This window comes from Seriola lalandi, unplaced genomic scaffold (genome assembly GCF_002814215.2).
Source record: "Seriola lalandi dorsalis isolate HSWRI2012SDOR001 ecotype SW California unplaced genomic scaffold, Sedor1 jcf7180002054358, whole genome shotgun sequence".
In the NCBI taxonomy this organism is placed as follows: domain Eukaryota; kingdom Metazoa; phylum Chordata; class Actinopteri; order Carangiformes; family Carangidae; genus Seriola; species Seriola lalandi.
In genome coordinates, this window is record NW_019524911.1 from 241,425 (window position 1) to 265,322 (window position 23,898).

At 42.6% G+C, this 23,898-nt stretch overlaps 4 protein-coding genes and 1 long non-coding RNA gene across 5 annotated transcripts; 2 read left to right on the forward strand and 3 right to left on the reverse strand.

The window, feature by feature from the left end:
* Positions 1 to 216: 216 nt before the first annotated feature.
* On the forward strand, positions 217 to 1,215 carry LOC111656548 (transcription factor HES-5-like). The gene is made up of 2 exons (XM_023408290.2): positions 217 to 348; positions 437 to 1,215. Exons 1-2 carry the CDS (start codon positions 280 to 282, stop codon positions 851 to 853), a joined length of 486 nt encoding a protein of 161 aa, XP_023264058.1. The 5' UTR covers positions 217 to 279; the 3' UTR covers positions 854 to 1,215.
* A 1,088-nt stretch (positions 1,216 to 2,303) lies between these two features.
* Positions 2,304 to 4,538, reverse strand: LOC111656547 (nuclear factor 7, ovary-like). The gene is made up of 2 exons (XM_023408289.2): positions 4,144 to 4,538; positions 2,304 to 4,050 (listed from the first exon to the last, which is right to left on the reverse strand). Exon 2 carries the CDS (start codon positions 4,031 to 4,033, stop codon positions 2,630 to 2,632), a length of 1,404 nt encoding a protein of 467 aa, XP_023264057.1. The 5' UTR covers positions 4,034 to 4,050; positions 4,144 to 4,538; the 3' UTR covers positions 2,304 to 2,629.
* An 839-nt stretch (positions 4,539 to 5,377) lies between these two features.
* On the reverse strand, positions 5,378 to 7,709 carry LOC147819020 (uncharacterized). The gene is made up of 2 exons (XR_015437373.1): positions 6,910 to 7,709; positions 5,378 to 6,224 (listed from the first exon to the last, which is right to left on the reverse strand). It is a non-coding gene; the product is annotated as an uncharacterized LOC147819020 (long non-coding RNA).
* Positions 7,710 to 12,801: 5,092 nt separating this feature from the next.
* LOC111656523 (achaete-scute homolog 5-like) lies at positions 12,802 to 14,373 on the forward strand. The gene has a single exon (XM_023408254.2). The coding sequence runs from the start codon at positions 13,058 to 13,060 to the stop codon at positions 13,607 to 13,609; it is 552 nt and encodes a 183-aa protein (XP_023264022.1). The 5' UTR covers positions 12,802 to 13,057; the 3' UTR covers positions 13,610 to 14,373.
* An 801-nt stretch (positions 14,374 to 15,174) lies between these two features.
* Positions 15,175 to 23,127, reverse strand: ppp1r15b (protein phosphatase 1, regulatory subunit 15B). The gene is made up of 2 exons (XM_023408253.2): positions 20,380 to 23,127; positions 15,175 to 18,564 (listed from the first exon to the last, which is right to left on the reverse strand). Exons 1-2 carry the CDS (start codon positions 22,357 to 22,359, stop codon positions 18,352 to 18,354), a joined length of 2,193 nt encoding a protein of 730 aa, XP_023264021.1. The 5' UTR covers positions 22,360 to 23,127; the 3' UTR covers positions 15,175 to 18,351.
* Positions 23,128 to 23,898: the final 771 nt, after the last annotated feature.

Sequence of the window (23,898 nt, forward strand, 5' to 3'; positions counted from 1 at the left end):
AGCACGTGACACCCGCGGCACACTTCTGTCTGAGCCGAGAGAGGAAGTCAGGGTGTGGGGACGGGGGACGGGGGAAGAGGGGGGGGAGGGCAGACAGGACGCTGTTTGTAGTCCTGACTTTATGACAGGCCGTGGACTGTGGGAAACTCTCAGGTGTTAAAAGTCCACGCACGCGGAGCTCCTCCCGGTCTTATAAATACCGGACCAGAGGAGACTGGTTTTACTGAGACTCGTCTGAACCTGCAAGAAAGACCGAGACTGAAGACTGTGGACTCTGTGATGGCTCCTGTAACTCAGACCAGACCCGAGGACAAACCTGCCTCTATGGACACCAGCGGCTCCAACAAGGTAAGAAACCTGCGACCCCCTCCTGACTGAGTCTGTCGACCATGTCCAGCTTGTCCCGTGTCTCATGCGTCTTCTCCTCTGTCCTCAGCTGCGTAAACTCATGGTGGAGAAGGTGAGGAGAGACCGCATCAACCACAGCATCGAGCAGCTCAGAGCACTTCTGAACCGGGGGGAGCCGAGCGGGGGGCAGCCGCCCTCCAAGCTGGAGAAGGCCGACATCCTGGAGATGGCCGTGAACCTCCTGAGACAGAGGGCCCTGGCCCGCGTGGCGCCCAGCTACTCCCGGGGCTTCTCCCAATGTCTGCAGGAGACCCTGCGGCACCTGTCGCTCCACGCGCCGCTGCAGCCCGCGGAGCGGGAGGAAATCAAGCGCTTCTACGTGCTACAGAGAGCCGCGCTGCAGAGGCACATGTCCGGGGAGCAGGGCCGACGGACTGTCGCGCGTAAGCGGTCGGGCTCCCGATCAGCGGCGCGGTCTCACGGCTCTCTGTGGAGGCCGTGGTAGCTCGGACACACGTTTGTGTGAATATATTAGTTTGTGGACAAGCGGACAGTTTCAAGCCGCACTGTGGTGGTTCCTCTGTGCGCAAATGTTGTCTCAGCCTGCGTGCGCGCGCTGTGTGCGTGCACTGTGGAGGCTTGGATGCTGTGTTGGCTGTGCAACATTTGCACATTTTTACACTTGTGTTTCTATTCGTTTGTCTACAATGTACGGCAAACAGGCCCGATTATAAACCTGCTTTATGTTGCCTTTTGTAAAGGCGGGAATAGGTGTGCGGTATGTGTGCTGTTGGTTGACTGATCTTCTCCTCATCGTGTTATTATTAATTGTGTATTAAACATTCCTCTTGTTTACAGGTCTTTTCAGCCTCTTGTGTTGTGTCATGTTTGTATATGTTGTGTCACTGCAGCTAATAAACCCAGAACACTGATGATCACACACACACACACACACACACACACACCTCAGTCAGTTTGTCACTGCAGCACCATGAATCAGATCGGCCTAATAGCCTAATAATGATAATAATAATAATAATAAGAAGAAGAAAAATAGAAATTTCTGACAGACAGTAATATAAATCTACTTTTAGACGTGAGCGGACAGTTTGTGTAGATGGTTTGAGCTCAGAGTGCAACAAACTTCACTTCCTGTTTGGCAGAAGAAGCTTCACTTCACTTGCTCCATTTAACAACAGACTACAGGTTTTATTACCTATTCAATAACAGAAACTGCATCATACACCGGATTATTAAAGAGATGAGGATGGTTGGTTCAGCAGCAGCTGCAGCACCAGGCTCAGTCTCTGCAGTGAATCATGTGACACTGCTGCCCTGCTGTGGAGCATGACCACAGTTACACATCCAGTTACTAAAACCCAGACAGGCTTATAGACAAGAGGTCTTAATTAGTCTTATTTTTAATGTAGATGTTTACCAAACTGAAACTGTTAGTCAATTAATCAAATCAATTAGCTGATTGACAGATGCAATTTTGATTGATTAATTGTTGAAATCACTTTTTAAGATAAAAGTCACAGTTTTTTGCGTTTTTAAACCGTTCATTAACATGAGATCTTTGTTTTGTCATGTTGGTGTGTGTGTGTGTGTGTGTGTGTGTGTGTGTGTGTGTGTGTGTGTGTGTGTGTGTGTTAGTGTCTCAGGTGTTTCCCTCTGTGACCAAGTGTTTCTCTGTCTGGTCTCTGGTCTGAAACAGTTCTGAGTCCAGGTTCCCAGACTGCAGAGTCCAGTCAAACACTGAATGCACCTGTCAGTCATTTACTCTGCAAACCACCGTCATCAACCATCCTTTATTCTTCCCACTGGTCAGCCAGCTGTTAGTCAAACTACTATTACTATTACTATACTGATACTGGAAACCATTCAATACTGGGTTGATTAAAGATTTTGTTTTTTGTAGTATGAAGGAAAAAATGGGCATTGGGAAATATATCTTAAAGAAACTAAGACTTTTTTATTTTTCGTTGGAACATACGTGTCAGTTGCCTACAGTTGTTATTAATATATTGTGTTATTCTGTGACATGTGATCCAATCTAGATGAACAATGCTCATTCATTAATTCAGTTAAATACTGATGGAGTGAGAATATAGAAACGTAAATGTAGATCAGGATAGGAAGTGAAAGAAAGGATAAATAAACCAAACATAAAAGAGTAAGCTACAGTAAGTGTAAAATAAATTCACACGTTAAAAAGTTCTGAATAGATATAAAAAAGCAACAAACAACAACATTGTAAATATGATCATCCTCTTTATCTCTAACTGCTCTGTTGCAATCTCACAGAGACCTTCAGTGGTGAGATCTTCAGTGGGAAGATCTTCGGTTCATCAATAGTTCTAATGTATGGAAATAGCTTCTCAGTGAAAGTGTGTATGAAGGTGTGTATGTGTGTGTTAGTATCAGGATCAGAGAATGACATTCTTCCTCTGTTCCAGTCCAGATTCACTCTGATCCTCTGGAGCTTCTTCTGCACCGACAGATCAATGGCAGAGGCTGGTGGTGCATGTACTGAGTATTTACCTTCATAGAAACCTATTCTCCAGAATCCAGACTGTGTCTGTCTCTTCCTCTGAACAGACTCTTCTAACAAACCCAGTGACCAGTTGATATTGTCTCCAACCTCGACGTCCCAGCTGTGAGTCCCTGAGTTAAAACCTTCAGATCCCAGCACCCAGCGATAGTTATCAAACCTCTCTGGATTGTCAGGAAGCTTCCGTTTGTGTCTTCGTCTCACACTGGTCAGATCCTCAGACAGGATGAGGTCTGGATGAGCAGTGTTTGGATCCAGAACCACAGGAGTGTAGCAGACCATGTCCTTCATCTTGTTCCAGATGTTGAAGGTCAGATTGCCCAGATGTTTGGCCTGGTCTATCAGAGCTCCTGAGTCCAGCTGTGGATCATCCAGCAGGAGGCGCTGCTGGACTCTTTCCACTGTAACTTTGTAGTTCTGCAGGAATGAGACGTCTTCAGCTCTCAGCTCGTCCTCTGTGGCTCTGACTGTGTGTGACAGAGCTGCTATCTCTCTGCTCAGAGCCTCCATCTTCTCCTTCATCATCTGACTCTTCTGCTCCTCTTCCTCCCTCAGAGCAGTGATCCTGGCCTCCTCTTCCTCCTCTAGAAACTGGTGAAGCTTCTTAAACTGCTCCTTAATCTGCCTCTCTGTGTGTTGGGCCTGGACCTTAATGTGTTCTGCTGTTTGATCAAACTCCTCTTTAACTTGTTCACAACCCTTTAACTTCTTCTTTAAAGGCTCCAGAGTTTCCTGAAGTTCCTCCTTGTGTTGTCGAGCAGCTTCATCGATGGGTCTGAATCTGTGGTTGGTGTGTTTTTCTGAATCTCTGCAGACGAGACAAACTGGCTGCTGATGGTCCAGACAGAAGAGTTTGAGTCTCTCAGAGTGCAGACTGCAGAGAGACTCTGGAGATCTCTGATCTCTGTCCTGTTTGAAGGCATCACACAGGTTCTTTAAAGCCAGGTTTGAAGGTGGTTCTTGCTTTGAGGATCTTCTCTTACAAACTGGACAGTCAAGTGTTGGTCTCTCTCTCCACCAGCTCTTCAGACAGTCTTTACAGAAGCTGTGGCTACATGACAGAACAACAGGATCTCTAAAGACGTCATGACAGACAGGACAGCAGAAATCCTCCTCTGACCTGGAAGCCATTTAGTCTGTGAGTGAAGCTGAAAACACAGCAGACAGGAAGTACAGTCAGTCCTCTACTAACTTCACTGAGATTTACTTTCACTTTGAGTCGTGGTTTTTGTCAAGCTCACCTTCAGTGTGGAGTTTCAGCAGGTTGAAGCGGCAGTGTTGTAGTTTCCCACGTCTCTCTCCTGCAGCTGGACTCACTCAGAGGAAGTTGTTGGTTTGGTCTGAAGGTGAATCTGATCCTCTGTTTTTCAGTCTGTGTCTCTTTAGTGAAGAAGAACAAACTGTTTCCTGGTTTGTCTCAGGTGAGTCAGGTGAGGGGTGGAGCTTTGTCTGACCTCCTCTGATAAATGTTATTGCTCCAGCAGTAAAACATGGGTGTGTTTCATTTCAGACTTCATTGCAGGAAATGTAGACTGATAGTTTCGCTTTGGTGATTGTGACCAAAGATCTCAGTCTTAACTTGTTTGCAAAACACCTCTGGCTTTTCCAGATGTTGCTCTCCAGACTTCAGACCTTGACTTCAGTGATGAGGTCAAAGGTCAGGTTTATTCTGGTGACTCTTCCATGTAGACCCTGTTCGTGTGTCAACGCTGCACAGTGGCACGGCACAGCACCACCCCTGTGTCAGATGAAGCTTCCTGCAGCTTCTCTGCAGTCACATGTGAGGTTCAGCCTCATCTTTCTGTCCAGTAGACAAAGTTTTCTCGGCCCTCAGAACTTGTCTTGACTTTGCCAATTCCCTTAAATGTGTTACAAGTAGGTTGTGGAAACTTTTGTACTTTGCTTTCTGTACCTTGTTAAAAGTTCACCTGTGTTAAAGTCATTTGCTTAGACATGATTTGGAAAGGCACACACCTGTGTATGTAAGATCTCACAGATCAGTGTTTCGGCCCATTGCAATCCAAGCTGCATGATCTACAGTGCGGCTACATTACAAACTGAAGAAATTAATACATACTGTATATGATCATAGAAAACCGAATACTATATTTTCTTACAATAGATCTGTTCTGTTATCAAACACATTTAATTGTTAATTGTACAGAGAATTCACGGAGAGCAGTGGTCAGTGTGGACCGAGGCTGGAAGCACTTTACAGCTGTGGTTCACCTATAAAATATCACTGAAAGATACGAGGTTGTTTGTGTCGAGAATAAAACCATTAAAACCTTTACACAAGTTTAAATGACAGAAACTGAATTCACGTCTCTCGTTTCAACACTAATAAAAAATAAAAAAATGCTGGTAATGTGATTTCTTCTTTGCTTTGTGTGTTTTAGCTGCAGCTCTAATTCTGTGTCTGCAGGTAAAAACCAGACACTTCTCCTGCTTCCACAAACCAATCTCAACACAGAGTGACGTTTAAAAAGGATTTATTTCAACATGAACAGAAACGTGTATCAAACTGGTACACAAGTGGCACCATAACCAATCAATAAACTAAAAATAATCTAATTAAACAATATGCTTAGATAAATAAAATCATCTCCCTTTTAGCTAAAGGGGTTAACAATTTTAAATTCGTACATTGATTCAACTGAATCAGTGTTAGCTTCATAATTCAGTGACTACTGGGAGCGTCCAGCACTCATCTGTCATCCAGCTGTGGAGTCCAGGCCTTTTCTGCTCACCACGGATCATTTATTTACCAGACCTCAGTTTAAATGATCCGCTAACATCCACTTGAGAAGTGTCTGCAGATAAAACTTGCAGCAGGTCTGGTGTGTCCATGTCTAAGCAGTATATAAAAGGCCTGTCCTCCATGTTTTTAAACACATTCTACCGCAGCACAACTGCTCATTACATAAGCATAACAACTGCTTCATACATATTACACTTCGAATTCATCCACAGATATTAAAAAGAGAAAAAAGACATGAATCTTCATCAAGTAAAAAAAAAAAAAATCAAGATTTTAAAGGCAGTTCCACAAACGCCTGAGCTTCTTCTTCTGCTTCTTCTTCTTTGTTAAACGCAGAGTGGAGTCACGTCTTCTTCTGCGTCAGGAAACAGACGTAAAATGTCCCTTGAATATCTGGAGTAGCCGCTGTGCGACAGCAGAGGTTTTCTGAGCGTGAGGAAGGACACGGTTTTCTCCAGGAGGTCTGACACAGGTGTCCTGCTCTGCAGGTGTTCTCCAATCAGAGCCTTCAGCTTCTCCACCTGACTGCTGCACCTCCTCTCCAGCAGGTGGAGCTTACACCTGAGACACATGAAGGCAGCATTAATATACACTGTTACGGAATAAACTCATACGGCATCGACAGTACAGTTATGTCGCCTCTTTATCAGTATCATCTACAATAATCAGAATATAAACATGGAATAACTGTGTAGTTTTAAGTGATAATTTATATATTCATTATAACTCCACATTAACCTCCTGAGGGGCCCCTGTTGACCCCCGACCCCAATTCCCTTAGAAACCGACCAGTACTCTAGAGTTGAAACGGTTCATTAAAGAATTAGAAAACTGATTGAAAACAGCTTTGATTAATGGTGAAAATCATTTTTTAACCAAAATGTATGTGTTCCAGTTCCGGGGGTTAGGGTTAGGTAAAGACAGTAAAGTCAGACTAAACTACACATTAGAACATCTGACATTTTCTTCACTGAATAATCGATTGATTATTAAAGAAAATACCTTTTAGATGTATTAATAATGACCTGTCTGTTCATCACCGACACAGAAAAATATTTAGTTTTACAAATCAGTTACCGGCTTCATCTTCACAGGAGTTATATAATACATAACATTAATAAACATGTCCTTAGATCTGTTCATAAACGCCATTATAATGTGTAATAAACTGGCTATTACATATTTGTACAGAATAAATAGGAGGCCTGAGAGTAAAGTGCAACCAAACAGTGAAGCTCTGTCTCACCTGAACAGGTGTTCCTTCATGCTGTCCTGAAGCGTGAGGTCCAGGTACTGAGACATTTCCAGATGTGTAGTAAAGTCAGAAGAGTAGCTGAGCTTCCTGTCTCCTCGCCGTCGGTTCAGAGGACGTCTCTCTTCATGTCTCTGTCTCCTCTCTGTATTTATGCAGCTCGGCCTGCTCGCTCGCTCTCTCTCTCTCTCTCTCTCTCGGCTGTCGGGCCAATCAGGAGCTCGGAGCTCGGGACAATAGGCTGAATTAAATGTCTGCCACGCAGAACAGGTGGGACGTTGTTCATCAGGCCAAATGTCAAGGAGATTCAGAGACTGTTCCCTGGGAACGTGTCAGAGGCGTGAGGACCGCTCGCCGTCTGAGTTCTCAACCAAGATATTAAAGCTCAGAACATGTCGGCTGACAAAAACAATATAAGCCTCGACTGTGGCCGTGTGTTTAAAGACAGAGTGAAGGGAAAGACAGCAACACTTTATTTACAGGGACAACATCAACTGTCACCAGGTTCTGCTCATGGTGGAGCTGTTGAGTTTCTCTCTGTAACACTGTGAGGTGTTGACCGGACTCTGTAAACAGCCTTTAGATAGTATATATCATCATTTGGGGAAATACAAATAAAATTTAACTGAATTGAAAAATCAAACTAACAATTCAATTACTTATGGATAATGAAGTTTCCAGAATCTTTTCTTTGGTTTAACGCGTTTAAACTCGACTCAGAAACTCACTGAACTCATGTGACAGTGAAAGGATTAATCAAATAAACATTTAGTAAACCAGCTGAAAAATAAACTTCTCACATCTGAATATACCTAAGTTTTAGGTTTTTTTTTGTAAATCTTTGACACTTTACTGAAAATCTGTTTTGAACAGTTTGAACAAAATCAAAATGAAATAAAACTTTATATTTATTATTTATTATTTATTATATTTGTTATTTAGTGTTAATTTATTTATTTATCATTTACTTCTTTTTTTTATTATAGTTTTTAATTTAATCTGATTGTCTGATTTAATCTGTCAGTGATGCTTGAATTAAATAAATAATCTAAAGAATATTTAATAATAAAAAATATTTGTTGCAGCCTTGATTTAAAATTACACTATTTTTGTTTATTTTGGAAATTTAAAAAAAACATTTCAGGAGCTGTGAACTAAAGTTTTACCCGTTACTGATGCAACACAGTGAAACGAATGAAGCAGATGTGGTTGACTGTTGTCTGTGCAGATGGAGCAGTAAACTGTGGAGCCTGAGAACCGCCCGGACGCTTTGTGTGAACACACACACGTCTATTGTGTGTGAGGGATGAAGAAGTGTGGGAAGCCGTGTGTCGCTCTGACTCCACAGAGAGGAGGGGAGGGGGAGGAGGGGTCGTGTGACTGGGGCACGCTCAGTCTCGTGCTGGGAACTCTGGGAGCTCAGAGGAGGGAAAGTGGGAAACTGGACCCCCCTCCCCCCCCCCAACATACACACACACACACACACACACACACACACACACACACACACACACACAGATGGAGACAAACAGACCGAACAGTGGAGTGTAAACAGAAAAACTCATTAAACAAACTTTAAATCTACAGTAGCAGGAGAAGGTTTGTGAACCCTCAGCTGATGAACTGATGAACTGATGAACTGATGAACTGATGAACTGATGGAACTAAGGTTGATTTGTTTGGGAAGAACATGCAGCAGTATAGATGGTGTGAAAAGGGCACGGCATGGGCGTAGACGTGGGTGTGGACGGTAAGGACATGTTGATATATTTACACATCTCTAATGACGTTGCCATTTTATCTCTCCTCTGTTTTCTAATGTTAAGATCTATGTTGCAGCTCTGCGTTGCCAGGTTTGTGTGTTTTCTGCAAAATGTTGTTTATCATCATTAAGAGCGACACTTGACTATGATGATACTCAACAATGGAGTTGGTGATGAATTTGAAATATTCATAGTTTGATTTAAAAGTTTTAAGTCACAGATTTGAAAACGTCTTCACTGGACAAAAGTAACATCAGTTGATATCAAATTTAAATTTCAGTGATTGAGTAAACCAAATTAAGACACCAGGTCCTTTTCAGAGAAGAACTGGAGTGTAAGTAACAGCTGAGCTCAGCTAATCAATCCAAACATTGATCTGGTTTGAGAAATATTTACTAACATTAATATTTATCCTCCCTTTTTTAATGAGTGGAACAAAATTACCAAAATTACATCAATCATTATCAAACCAGGTGCAGATTCATCTTCTGTCAATTAGCTCATTGATTAATCAGTAAATCATTTCAGCTGAACTTGTACATACTGTAGTTGTATGTTCTTATCTGCAGCTGTCAGATAAATGTAGTGCAGAAGTAACGAGTGTCCTGAAAAGACAAGACTCAAGTGAAGTACAAGTACCTCAGAATTGTCCTTAAGTACTTGAGTAAGAGTTCTGGTTCCTCCTGATCCACAGTCCCTCAAACAGCAGCCAGACTCTGAGCTGCAGAAGGACAGAAAAGGACAGTCTGCTACAGTCTGTGTCCAGCAGGTGGAGCACTTCCTGTCCCAGGAGGAGGTGAAGACCCCCGTCCCAGACGAGACTGAAGCAGCTGAGCAGAAGCTGAGAGAGACTGACTTCTCTCTGCTGAGCTTCACAGTCCAGCTCAGATTTGGTACAGACCAGACACCGGGCAACAGCGGCCCCTGGAGGCTCCTGGAGGCCCCTACAGGACCACAGTGGACCCTGGTTGACCTCAGAGGCCCTCAGACAGTCGTCCACGCTGCAGGAGTTACATGATCATAGAGTCATGTGAACTTTTGGAGCCATTAGAGAATAAGACGTGACCAGATGTTCAAACTGATCAACAGCTGTCAGGGCTGCAACATGTTGATCAATCAAAGCTTTATTATTTTGTTGTTATTAGTGATCAGTATGATCAGAGGATGGACTAGGGTCAGTTTCAGTCCTGTAAAAGTCACCGGACTCAGTATCTGTTTCCTGATTGATTATGGACCAAAACTTTCACTTCAAACTTTTCCTGGAAAAAGGTAACGATGTGAATAAACCCAGTGACAAACTTTTTTGCCATTTTCTCACAGTCTCCTCCTAAACTGGTCCCCAGGGTCACCTTCTCTCACAGCGGCCCTAAAGCAGACAGCGCCGTCTCCTGGCATCAATGAGAACGACAGCATATTTCCCACCAGGCTGTGATTTTATTCTTATTTTATTGGACCAGATGTGGAGAGTTTAAGGTTCCAAGTCAAATGGGAGTAAAACTGAAGAGTCATGTTAGATATTAGAGGAGTGGTTATGTTTTTACAGTGTTTAATGTTTGCACATATTATCACAATCTTTTGTCTGAACATTTCAGCGAATGTGAGAATAATAAAGTTAATTTAAAGGAAGGTTTTTTAAAGTGTTCAGATGGAGAAGAGTCCGATACAAACAAATGCAGCTGGCGAGATCATATAAAATATTCAGTTGAACTGAAAGAGGTGACAGAGTTGAATTATTTGTATTATTCTGTAAAATCTTGTAAAATGAAACTCGTATTTAATAAAGTTTGGTAACAACAGGAGCAGGTCTGATGGATTCTGTCGTCAAGTCTCTGCATGTTGAGTTTTTAGTGTCGAGCTTCATCACAGCAGCAGCTCATCTTTGATGTTACAGTAAAACAATGGAGTGAACAACTCGCTCCTGCATGTGCATGCCCTTATTCAAGCGCACACACACACACACACACACACACACACACACACACAAACACACACTGATGAAACTACAACAAACAGGGTGTGTGTGTGTGTGTGTGTGAGCAGCAGCAGCTTCCGCCTGCAGGAACACACACAGACGCAGAGATTAGAGGAGGAAACGTCGGCGTTCAGCTGGACGTCAGACTGGACCTGAAGAGTAATTCTATTATTATTAGTATTTATTAAATTACCAATCTCGTGTCTAAATGGATGTGTGACCAGGTTTTTCCTCCTGGTCATACTCGACATGAATAGGTCCCCCCCATACCTCCCACCCCCCCCACAGTCAGAGCCACACACACACACACACACACACACACACACACACACACAGGGTCAGTCATTTTAAGATCTTACCACGGGCTCAACCTGCACCTACAAGACTGCGCTTAAATACTTGTTTCTGTCATTGGAGTCTGATGTGTGTGTGTGTGTGTGTGTGTGTGTGTGTGTGTGTGTGTGTGTGTGTCAGATGGAGGTTTGTTTTCAGACTGCTGCTGCTTGCTGCTGACTGACGACTTCACTCTGACTTCACCTTTCAAAGTTCAACACCAAAAACAGACTGAACATGTGAAGACAGAGTGACACATCGCCTGAATATTTGTGCTGAGAGTGTGTGACATGTTTTAGAGGGTCAACGTGAAGAAGAGCAAGTCTCAAGTCTTCCCCCAAAGAACGACACAACTCACCTTTCAGTTCACCAGAGACACAAACACCTGAAAGCCCGATTAAAGCTCAGTAAATGTGTTTGCAGTTGAGATCACCACATTTACAGTTTGGAACAAATCAAACGGAGTAAAACTGTCAGACGTGCGTTAAAGTGTTCAGGTAAGCCTCAGACAGCAGCTCAGGTTACAGGTGTGTGTGTGTGTGTGTGTGTGTAAACAGTCATCAGTGCGTGTTGTGTGATGAGAGGCTGACAGGAAGGGTGTGTGTCGCCGACTTCTTTCATCTGGAAATACAGGATTTAGGAAGAGGAAACTGCAAACACTCATTTCTACCCGTGAAGGATCTTTGATGTTTCACAGCTCGACTGAAATACACGAACACAAAATACGATCTGATCAAAGACCGAAAATTATTATTATAATTTTTATTATTATTTTTTATTAATATTGTTGTTACAGTGATATATTTTTATAGTTTGTAAAATTTTTAAAAAATCAACTGTGTTTTTTGTTTCTGTGTTGCATCATTTAATAAACTGATGCTTTATATTCATCGCACTGGATGCAGTGTGTTGGTTTCTCTCGTTACCTGCTGTCCCATCACACACCTGGAGGGGCGGAGCCTCAGCAGGTAAAAGCAGGTAAATCCTCAGCTTTTCATCTCCAGCTTCAGTCAGAGTCAAAGTCCCAGGAGGAAACGCTGCAGCTGCATCTGAAGGTGAGACAAAGACAAACGCTCACGTTACGGAGATTTATGATATATGTGGATATACAGAGGTTCATACAGATGTTCTGTGGAGTTCATGTGCATAAATTATGTAATTATTGTCTTGTGAGAACAGCTGTAACAAGCTTGTTGCTTTAGTCACTTTTTACCACTGACTCATGATTGTGCAGCTGTGTGAACACTGATCGATATCATCATCATTATTATTATTATTATTATTATTAATAATATTTTTTGATTGAGTCAAAGCCGCGAAAACAGACACTGAAATGTTTAAAAGGAAATTAGAAAAGGAAACTTAATTATTCACATCTGAAGTTGTATTTTCATCCGTTTGGAATTTGGAAGAAAAACATTTTCAGTCTGTATGTGAAGTTTTCTCTAGTTTTCTTTTATATCGTATGATTTTATTTTCCTTTTAAACCTTTACACCTTTAAATTTGAGCATTTACATTTCAGTTTTTCCAGTTGAGGGTTTTAGTTTTCACCTTTTCTTCTTCTGAAACTCACAATTATTTTCATTATCGATTAATCTGCCCATTCTCTCCATTAATTGATCATTATTTCCATAAGATCTCAGGAAATAGTAAAAAATGTCGTTCTCAACACGACGTCTCGCTTAATCTCATGTACGACGAAGAAAAGCATCAAATTCTCACATTTTAGAAAAATTCAACTCACAAATGTTTGTGGCTCTAATGCTTAAAAACAACTGAAACGATTATTAGATGATCAAAGCTGCTGCTGATTAATTTTCTATTGAATGACTCATTCATTAATTGATTAATCGTCGCATCTCCACTTTTGTGCAATTTACAAAACCGGGGCCCCTCAGGAGGTTAAACCGGCTTTGGACAAACAGACTCTGTCTCAGGTCGTGTCTCTCTCTGTTTTCCTGCCACAGGTGAACAGGACTGACGATGAACCGTCACCGTGGTCTCTGGTGTTTTTAGACCACTGCTACAGATTGAGCCAGGACTCCTGATCAGGTCTCAGTCAGTCAAGATCACATGATGAGCTCCTCCTTCTCTCCTCCAATCATCGATCAGCGTTCGTCTTACCTGAGCTTCAGTCTGTCTCCTGCTGCTGGACTCCGTGAGGACCGTGGTGTCTCTCAGCCCTCAGACTCTCTGTCCGGCTCCGTGCCTTTCTTTTTCTACCCCTCCAGCATGGACCCCACCGGGTTCAGCCTCTACAAAGGCCCTCTGAGGGGCCCCGGCCCCGGGCTCCTGCCCTACCTGACCCCCTTCCACCACCACGGACACTTCAGCGTCTACGAGTGTCCCTTCGAGCCGGCGTTCATCCAGAAACGGAACGAGAGGGAGCGTCAGAGGGTCAAGTGTGTGAACCAGGGCTACGCCAAACTGAGGGACCACCTGCCGGGTCACAGCGCCGACAAACGGCTCAGCAAGGTGGAGACGCTGAGAGCCGCCATCAGGTACATCAAATACCTGCAGGGACTGGTGGAGCCGGAGGATGGGAGGCACAGCGGGGGAGAGTCCCCCGACACCTCGTCTCCCGGACCGGACTGTGGAGGAGAGTCTGAGGGGCTCACATGTTAAACACACACTCTGGGTTAGGGTTAGGGCATCATGTGGTAACAGCTGACAGGACCACAGTCCGCTTCAGGGGACACTCAGGAGTTCACGTGTCTGACCTGAACTGAGGAGGAAGTGAAGATGATTCAGCTCAGAACCACTGGCCACTCCTGTGGATCCAGACATTTGATAAAAAAAACAAAGTTACGACATCAGAAACACTTGACTGGTGCAAAAACTATTGATTTTCATCGACTGGTGATGGTTTCTATCCGGTCTGGAAGGTGTCATGGAGGAAAAAAACTATTTCAGGCTCACAATTAAACCATTCATGTTCTCTAATTAAATATTTATGCCAAATGTGTAATGTAATATTAATTCAAGAGGGTGAATTACTCATTTGTGTTGTGGAACTAATGATATTTTATATTTTTATGAAGCACTTCTTATGAACTGGGTGATTTCACATTATCAAAAGGTTTTACAGGCAAATAGTTTCAGTCATCGTGCGAAAACACAAGATTGTGTTAAACAGTCAAAACCACAGATCCACAGATCTCAGTCCAAATTAAACCTTATTAAATCCGAGAGATTCACAGTGAGTGTGAAGAGAACATGACGAGAGTGATGACATTAGGACGAGAGCTTGAAAGCACCAGTTACTGATTTGACTGATCAGTGAGTTTACATCTTTCTCCATGACACCTCTTGGCTCCGTGGTTTTCTATCAAAGAGAGTTTATGAAGCCACCTGGGGGCCATCAGAAATATAACTGATTAAGATGGAGTTTGGGGGGGGGTGGTGGGACTCCGCTCCATGAGTCACAAGATTACAGGAAGAGTTTTACTTTAAGTTCAGATCAGGTGAGATCACCTGTACAGCTGTGTGGAAAGAGACAAAACAGAAAAAACAGCTCAAACTTTTTGTGGAGGAGAAAAATCACTCATTATTTCTGGAGAGCCACTAAAAAAAAACTGACCTTCAATTTGATTCCCAGAAAATATTTTTGAAGAGGAAATGGACCCTTTACATGAATGAACTATTTGTTCTGAAGTTGTTTCTTCCACGTTTAAAAATCTGACAACCTGTTAAATTTAAATTGTGCATAAATAAAAACAAAAAGCAAAACAACTAAAACAAAAAGTGAAAAAAAAAAGCACCTGAAAGAGGGTCAGTCTCTTATCGTCCCACTGCAGCAGTACCACTCGCTGCCTGCAGGTGGCGTCGTGTGTTAAACCTGAAGAAGTTATTTTCTTTACCTGCAGGGGCGACGGCGATGCGTGTGCTGCTGCAGTAAGCTTCCTCTCCTGAGGGTGGTGCTGTTTGGCTTCAGGTCTGACGGAGAACAGCTCCCCCTGCTGGAGAAACTGCAGACTGATAAATGTGAGTCAGTTAAAAATAAAAAATAAATAAAGTCTGATGAAATCTACTGAATTTCTTTTAAATTCATAAAGAATTTAAAAGCTTTTGTTTTGTATTGATTTCAAACATTTCCAGACTTTTCAAGGCCTTGAGCTTCAACACCTAAAACATTCATGTGATAATAAGTTTATAGAAAATAGAGGAAAAAAGCAACATAACCCAGTGTGTTTTCATTAAATATTGATTTTATTTTAATATTTAAAATCATATTCAGACTGTGAGGAGATGAAGCAGAATAGGTTACCCACCAAATCAAGCATTAGAAAAATAAAAAGCTTTTTTTTTTGACTAAAATAACAACGAAGATTCATCTGTCGATTTTTTTTTTTTCTTAAGTTCCACCTCCCTCTGTTTTTCTGTTTTCAGATTTTCTGTCATTTTAATTAAAATGATAAGTTCCCCTCTGGGTTTTTATTTAGTCCCAAAAACATTGCCCATCCGCTCCAGTTAATTGAACACAGTGTAGTGATTCATCTTTTTAACATCAATTACCTGTTCGCACACGAGTTTCCTCAGCGTTTCTCTTCATGTGAGTGATATAAAGTGAGGACTTTATATTGGTGCTGTAGGAGCAGAGGCTCATGCAGATACTTTATAGGAATTAGCTCAGCCTGGAAACATTTGACTGAGTCAGAGTCTTCGAAGGGAAACCCCCTCCCCCCGTTCAGACTGACTCAGTCTGGTTAGAGGTTCATTAACTTTCTGTCTGTTGAACTTAACATCCCACACTTGTGACGATACGAGAAAACGAAAATGAAAACACTCATTTACATCCAGACTGACACAGATTCTCAGCAGGTTTTTTGTCTGTAGCGTCTTCACTAAATTGACATGGTGGGATTTGTGACTGTGTGCTGCTGATGGGTAATATTCTTCCAGGACATGATGAAGATGCTGAAACTATTTTTCTTTTTTTTTTAAATAGTGGGAGGTGATGAAACAACAAAATAAGTACTCTATTTTAGGAAAAAGATTTGCTGTCTCTTCGTGAAGTTTCAGCTTCACTGACATCTGACATCACACACTGAAAAACAATATTTTTTTACTTACTGCTCAAACAGTGTGATGTAGTACAAACTATACAGAACGAATCATTTAATGTATTTCACGTTATAATTATCTGTCAATTCTCTCTCCACGGTCTGTTGATGGTCTAAACAATGGTTCAGTTAAATTTTGAATTCAATGAATGTAGTGTAAAGACACAACATTAGAAAAATAAGCTTCTAAGTACATTAAAGCAATTAAATACCAAGGATCATTACAGAGGCCGGTCTCATTTATGCTCAACACATTCATCTGCGGAGGGAAACATAACACCAGAGGAACACTGTGGCTGGATTTTCAAATAAACTGGATAATAAAAAACATCCTACTATTATTACTTTAAAACAGGTTGAATATTTAAATGATGAATATGTCAGTCTGGACACTGAAGGCCTCGTTTTGGACTTTGGGACGATGCACAGCACATGTGAACGCTGGAAATCTGCAACATGAACAGTTTGATTTAAATCATCATTCGCAGTTTTACAACACTTTGTTTAAAGCTGTGGTACAACTATTGACATATTTGAGAAATCTGTGTTATATTAAACAGATATATACAACATTTTATATTTAGGACAGACAAAGAATAAGCAGAGTAATTATCCTGCAGCAGTTTCCTGTTTGTTTCCTGATTTTTAATCAGCTGGATGTTCAGTTCAACAGTGAGAGAAACGACTAATTAAAGGGAGTTTTGTTTTAATACCACAGTGATGTATATCATACTGATTAGAAGCAGAATACTCTGTGTATTGATAGATTATCAGTGATTAGTGAGTCTGAGCAGTTAGAGGAACATTTTCTACATTAAAGAGAAATTCATGCAAATCAACACTGAGCCTTCAGTTCCTCCTCCTGTCAGACTTTAACACTCACACTCCAGTGATCTTTGGCTTTAAAGAGAAAACGGGACCAAACTAAAAGCTTTGGCTGCAAATACAAAGACTAGACTGAGTCATTTCACACACGTGAATCCTCATTACACACTACAGGTTTCACCTGGACTGTGACGGGGTCTGTTCACTGGTTTTACTTCCATGTGTAGGGAAAGAGTCGAGCTGCGGTTTCACTGTCGGCTATTCGTCAGCTTTACATCCGAGTCACAGAGAGATGCTGCTGTTTCCATCAGATATAAAAACAAGAACATCTGACAAACCTCACTGTGGGTTTCAGAAGGAACAGAAATTATTCACAATCATTGATCATATCAGTAAATGGAGTCATCTTAAATGTGAGGATCTGCTGGTTTAAGTCGTTGTTAATCGAATCAAAACTCAAGACATTTGAAGACGTCACCTTGAAGAGAAAGTGGGATGAACATTATTCACACTGAATAATTATATGTCAAATTATAAGGCAGATTAATCAATCATAAAAACAACCACTGACTGTTTCATTTGGAGGATTATTAGAGGCCTGGAGCGGTAGATAAACATTAACACATTTTCCTTCTTCTTCCTTTAATCATTTACTGACCCCTGTGACTTTTCTTGGGAACCACCTGCTTAGTTTCTCAGCTTTACTCCATATTTCTGATTAAAACAGCATCTTGTTTCTGTGTCTGTTGCAAAGTGTAAAATGGAACAGCTGAAACAGCTTGAGAAAATACTGAAAAATAAATCTGTGAGAAGATGAGATCTCTGCCTGTCTGCAGAAAGGCTTTTGTCCCAACCCAACGTTACGACTTCTCAGCTCCAACAGGGTTATTCCTCACAGTGAAGCCACAAGTTAAGCCCTTCAAATCCCAATGAACACCTTAACAACACCTCACAGGCCAGTATTTTACTAAATGAGTCAGTTATGAAGTTGCCCTGAATCTTGTTGAATTAGTCGACTGAATCAAAAAAGACGAAGCTGCAGAAACAAAACAGACGTGGACTCTGAGGCTGGACCACATCAGAAAGAAGACTAAAGTCAGTCAGTAAAGAGTTCAGCAGCTCTTAGTCCATCCAACTGCTATCTCTGTGTCTCTATAGTGTCAAAACTGTTTATATTTATGCTAAACAAGTGCAGCTTTCCATTTCCTCAGAATGAGACATGTTGAATTACATGATCACCCTGGATTTTCAGAACAGATGCTCTGTCCTCCTCAGGCATCCTGGGAACTAAACAACAGATCTTTGTCCTCAGACATCCAGGATGTAAAGGACAAATTGTCCTCAGGCATCCTGGACCTAGAGGACAGATCGTTGGCCTCAGGCCTCCTGGACATAGAGGACAGAATGTTGTCCTCAGGCCTCCTGGACATAGAGGACAAATTGATCTCAGGCGTCCTGGACATACAGGACAAATTGTCCTCAAGCGTCCTGGACATAGACTGTGGTGAGGCGGTGGTAGACCAGGCTGCGGTGCTGTGGCTGCAGACAGTAGGCAATGCTCTGCTCCACCTCCTGACAGCGTCGCAGGAATCGGCAGCGATCCCGGGCCAGCTCCTCCCAAGGGCCCCGCCGGTCCTCCTCCTCCTCACCACAACTGGCGAAGAATTCCTCCACATTATCACAGAAACGAACCTGACAGGAAGAAGAGGAAGAGTCTTTAGTGCTGCTGGATCACACCTGAACAGCTTCAGATACAGCTGCGAGTTCAGTAGGACAGAGAGTCGCTCAAATTCACATCAACCTGAAAACTTCTTTGACCTGATCTCCTCTTTTTAAAACAGAGATTTTAAAATAATAATCAATAAAAACTCATCTCATGATAAATGCTATGGTATGACACTGACCCATGATACTTGTCCCTAAATATTATTCCATTTTAATAAAATATACGACTTGGCCAATAAAAATAATCTGAATCTATGAACCAAGGTAACATTCAAACTAACTCAGAAGAATGAGCTGCACAGAGTGGAGGTGTAGTGCAGGGTGTCAGAGCAAGGCTCTACTCTGATTGGCTGAGTGGGCTCTGCTCTGATTGGCTGTTGAGGGTGTTTGAAATGATGTGGGTGGCTCCCACAAACACTTCCTTTCTAACTCCTGTCAGAAGTGCAGCTCTTATGTGACTAGGAAATTTTACATTTTATAACTTCTCGGTTTCAACATGAGTGTGAGCTGACAGTCAGATGAATTGTGCACCCCGTCTAAATCAGTGAGGGTGGAGGGATAACAGATACTAAAACTCAAATACAGAGCACAATCTCCAAAATGATCACATAGTCAAATTTTGTGATAAAATGGAAAAGGTTCAGTGTAGCAAAGTCCAACCTCCAACAGACCACTGTGATGTGGAAAGTTTGTAAAAAGTTTGATTAGACAGGGGCGGCAGGAATCAGTGAGAACCAGTGAATCAGCCCTGAGTCACGATGAGAAACTGGTCTGTGTTTCATGTCTAAGTCTACATGTGTCATCATATGATGGGCTGTAGTAAAATGTCATGTTGTAAAACCAGAAAGAAGGAAGCAAAAAAAACCCAGAGAGTCACATTGTTCAGCTCCATGTTTCCTGTAAATGACTATCACACTGTTCAAATGTACTTTTGTGACAGACTTTAAAATGTCACGGTCTGTCCTCTTTGTGTTTTATTGTTTGAGATATTTCATCAAGTTTCAGTCCTGATAGTGAAACAATAGTTTGACGTTACTTTTGGTGGTTTTTGACTTCAGTTGGTTTTATATTTTGTCTGTAGAAAAGTTTAAGGGTACTGCAAAGTTTGTTTAGTTTTTTTCCCTTTTACGCCAAAATAAAAAAAAATAAAGCAACATGTACAGTGATTTTAAAAATGACTGGCTTGTTTTATTTAATATTTCATGTATGAATTCTAGATTTTGTTTGTGTATCACATTGCTGTATTTTCAGTTGTTGTCACTTGTTGCTGATATTTTAAAATATTTAAGTAATGTAATGCTTGTGAAAATATTTTGTACCTGATCATCAAGACCTACAACTGAAAGTGAAACTAAGCCTACAAGTTGTTTCCTCACTGTAAAGCTGAAAACAGCTGAAACAATTACTTTATCAATCGATTAGAAGACCAACATGAAATTAGTTTACAATAGTTTTTTATAATTAATTCATTTAAAGTCGATTAGAAAGAAATTCTCCAGTATCAATTTTAAACTGAATCAGTTGATTGTTTAATTTGGTGATTGTTTTGAAAGGTTCTTTACAGTCCTGAGGAGGTGAAAGTAGTCTGTATTTTACTATTTGTGTGGAACTTCATTTCCTTTCTAATCCCTTTAATCATCTGGTGATCAGATGTACAGATCCAGATTTTTCAAAAAAAAAACGGCGAATAAAAAAAATGTTGTGGGAGAAAAATGGTAGAGGCAGACACAGGTTGACCACTGATGACAAACTGAACGACAGAAGAGAAAGAAACAAACTGACCTTCTTGGTTGTACCACAGCTCCGGGTGGTGGAGGAGCCGAAGGAGGTGGAGGGTTCAGAGAAGCCACTGTCCAGCCTCTCCTCTGCATCTTGCTTACTGTACTCAGGTGGAGATGCTGCTTTATGGTGGGTGGAATGGAGTGGAGTCTGGGAGGCCTTCTTGGCCCTGGCCCTGGGAGCAGCCTCAACAGGCCCTCGAGTCCTGAGCGGGGCCTGGAAGTTAAAGGGGCTATAGGGGTCTGAGGAGGAGCTGAAGGAGCTCCACAGACGGAGGCTTTCGGCTTCATCCACCTCGCTGGCCGAAGTTGAGTCATCCCACACATCGTGACCGGACGAAGGGGAGAAAGAGTTTAGGGGAGGGGAGGCTGCCAAAGAGGAAAGAGGGAGAGGGGTGAGGTCAGGGGAGGAGGCAGGAGTGGACTGGGTAGAGGATGGTGGTGTGGAGGTGGGGATGGTCCTGGGCTGGGTTCTGCCAGTGTGTAGCTGGGCGGTGAAATTTTGGGGGTTGTAGGGGTCCACACTTTGACACAACGAACTCCACAGGCGCTCCGTCTCAGAGTCCCCCTCGCTGTCCGAGTCTGAGCCTTCGTCATCGTCTTCATCGTCTTCATCAGTGGTGTCGGACAGATCAGATGACCCCTCGCTGTCAAAACCATCATCATCGTCATCACTTGACTCCCTGTCTGATTGGCTGCTGTCGTCATCATCACTACACGGGCAGCCCATGATGAAGGCAATGGCTTTGTTCGGGCACTGGGGGGTGGAGTGCTCCGTTGCCCCCGCAGACTGACACTCCTGAGGGGCTGAGTGTTGAGTGTTTTCTTCCTTATCTAGCTTTTCTGATGTAGACTCTCCCTCCTCAGACGACTCTTCCTCCATCTCTGTTGTGTTGACAGTGGCACAGTTTTCAGTCGGTTCGGTCTCCTGGTGTTCTTCAATTGGGGCTTTCACCATGTGCAGGTGGCACATCTGGAAATGCTCCTCCTCCAGACTGGAGTAACCATTGTCCTGATCAGGGGTCAGAAGTGCCACCTCACTGCAGGCGGCGGCAGCTCCTGAACTGCTCAGGTGGTTGCTGATGTTGAGCTGGTGGTCTGGTGTGGACCCCTCTGTGTTCTGGACTGTGTGAAGGCCTCCATTGTTAGCCGGCTCCTCTTTGTGGTCAGTCGGTCCAGTGTTTTCTCCCAGAGTCGATTCCCTGCCGTCCCTCTGGACAAACACATCGGTTGTTTCGGCAGCAGGAGCTTTTGTCTCAGCCCCTGGTTGCTGTGGACAAAGCTGGCCTGTCACTGTCCCCTCCTCAGCCCAGGACAAATCTGACAACAGCCCTTTCTGTGAGCTCTCCTCACCTCCCCAAAAACTGCCCCACCATGTCCTGCTTTTACCACCGCTGCTCTTCACGGTGGAGCTCATTGCCTCGGACACCCAGTCTTTCCCTCCCGTGGGTTTTATTTCCTGAGATGACACCGAGCTCAACATAACATGACTGAAAAAAGTCCTGGCAGAAGAGAAATATCCAATCTGAGATTCTTGTCCAAAGTCCATTTCTGCGTTTTGAACCCCTATTTCCCGCAGAGAATCAGCGGTCAGCCAGGGTAAAGTAGAGCCGTCTCTCGGCTCCAGCAGGCCGGCAGCTCCGTTGTGCTGACAACGCAGGTAGGTCAGGTGTGGAGCCGCGTGCTGCGTTAGCGGCATCATGTCGTCCAGTTGTCTTAAAAACTCTCTCTCTTCGTCAACAAAACTGCCTTTTAAATCTCCATTTATCCACCCAGTTCCCCTATCAGACATGGTCGGGTTTCGGGTTCGACCCGGGAGATATTTCTGCAGAAATGACATCGCGGGCCTGGACACCACGGACAGCAGGCCGATCCACGAGCTTTCCTGATTGTCAAGCCCGACAGAGGTGACTCCATGCCCGGTCGGAGAGGACGAGCTCTGCCCGCCGGAGAAATGTCCCCCATCACTCATGTTTCTGAACATTTTCCTCAACTCAAAAGTGCAAAATATAAATGATCTGACATTAAATGAGTAACAGTGGTAAGTAAGTCACAGAGCCGTGCACTCTTTAGTAACAGATCAGCTCCTAATTTGACAGCTGTCAGACTGAAGGAGACTGCAGCCACAGGTCCGGGTTAACAGTAGCAGTTACTGTCACTATCCATTTAAACACGTCAAGTCTTTTTAATGAAACATAGTCTTTAAACTGATTGGCAAACATACCGATTACCACAGTTAGAAGGAACCCAGGAAATATCGTCCATGAGCCCGGCGCGCTCCGCGGCGTCTACGCTTCGCTGAGAGTGGTGGTTGGACTTCTTCCTTGTGGACAATTTGGTGGAGACGAAGCTGTAGGAGAGAGAAAGGCTGAACACGCTTGAGTCTGGATACGAGGAAAAATCCAGGTGTGAAGATGAAAAAAGAGCCATTTTGTCTGATTTTAATCTCCGTGAAAAAGCGGCGGCGGCGGGTGGAGGTCTCCTTTCAGCTGCAGCTGATGTAGCTAGCAGATTAGCTTAGCAGAAGCAGCTAGCTTGACGGTTAGTTAACCGGAGAGCAACGATTAATTCAAAATATTCGACCAAAAACCACAGTTTAACAGATTAGTTGTCCCGTTTTAGTTGTTTTTCACTCGTTATTGTGTTTTTTCTGTCTCGGTTTTCTTTCTAAAGTAAAGATTTCACCGCCGTGTCGCTTCCGTCTGTTCAGAGAGATTTCATCAGAAAGTAAAGGGACCGTCCGCAGTGACTCGTCTTTCCTGTAACGTGAAACCTGCGGTTAGGGAGCGTCGCAGTGTTACTGTAGCGGAGGGAGCGTGTCAAAGCGGCAGCATGTGTCCCTTGGTCTGAGAGTCCAAGGTCCCTCTGCAGGTCTGTTACATAAAGACACAGGGTCCCATGTCACTCTGCAGGTCTGCAGGTGCTGCTGCCATGTGTTTATCAGCCTGAGACTCCCACACGGCCACACAGTCCCTTATTTAGACCCAAAGCTCTGTCAAAGCTGCAGGGAAATAGTTAAAAATAGTTTAAAGGAGAGGAACAAATCTATTTAATTGTATTTTCTTTAAAATAAGTTTACTGTTACATGTGAACCCCCTCATTGCTATATTAATTAAAACTTATTTAAAATTATTTAATGAAGTATGGATGAGTATATATATATATATATATGCCTACAGACACATATAAATATATATACGTACAGTATATACATATATATAGGCCTACACACACACACATATATATATATATATATATATATATAAATATACATATATATGTATACAAAATCCCAACTGCTGTTGGTTTAGCTTGTTTTTTTATTTTTGTCCTTTAATTTTACTTTTTTGTTTTTATGTGTCTTTTTTTAGATTATCTCATTTCCCTTTGATCCAAATCTCAGTGGATGGAATTTCTCAGTTGTGATCTTATAGGATGTCTCCTCCCACCGACTTTAAAAAATCAATTCTTGACATTGAAAAAAAAAAATCATCTGAGCACAGATACTTTATTCTTAAAAAAA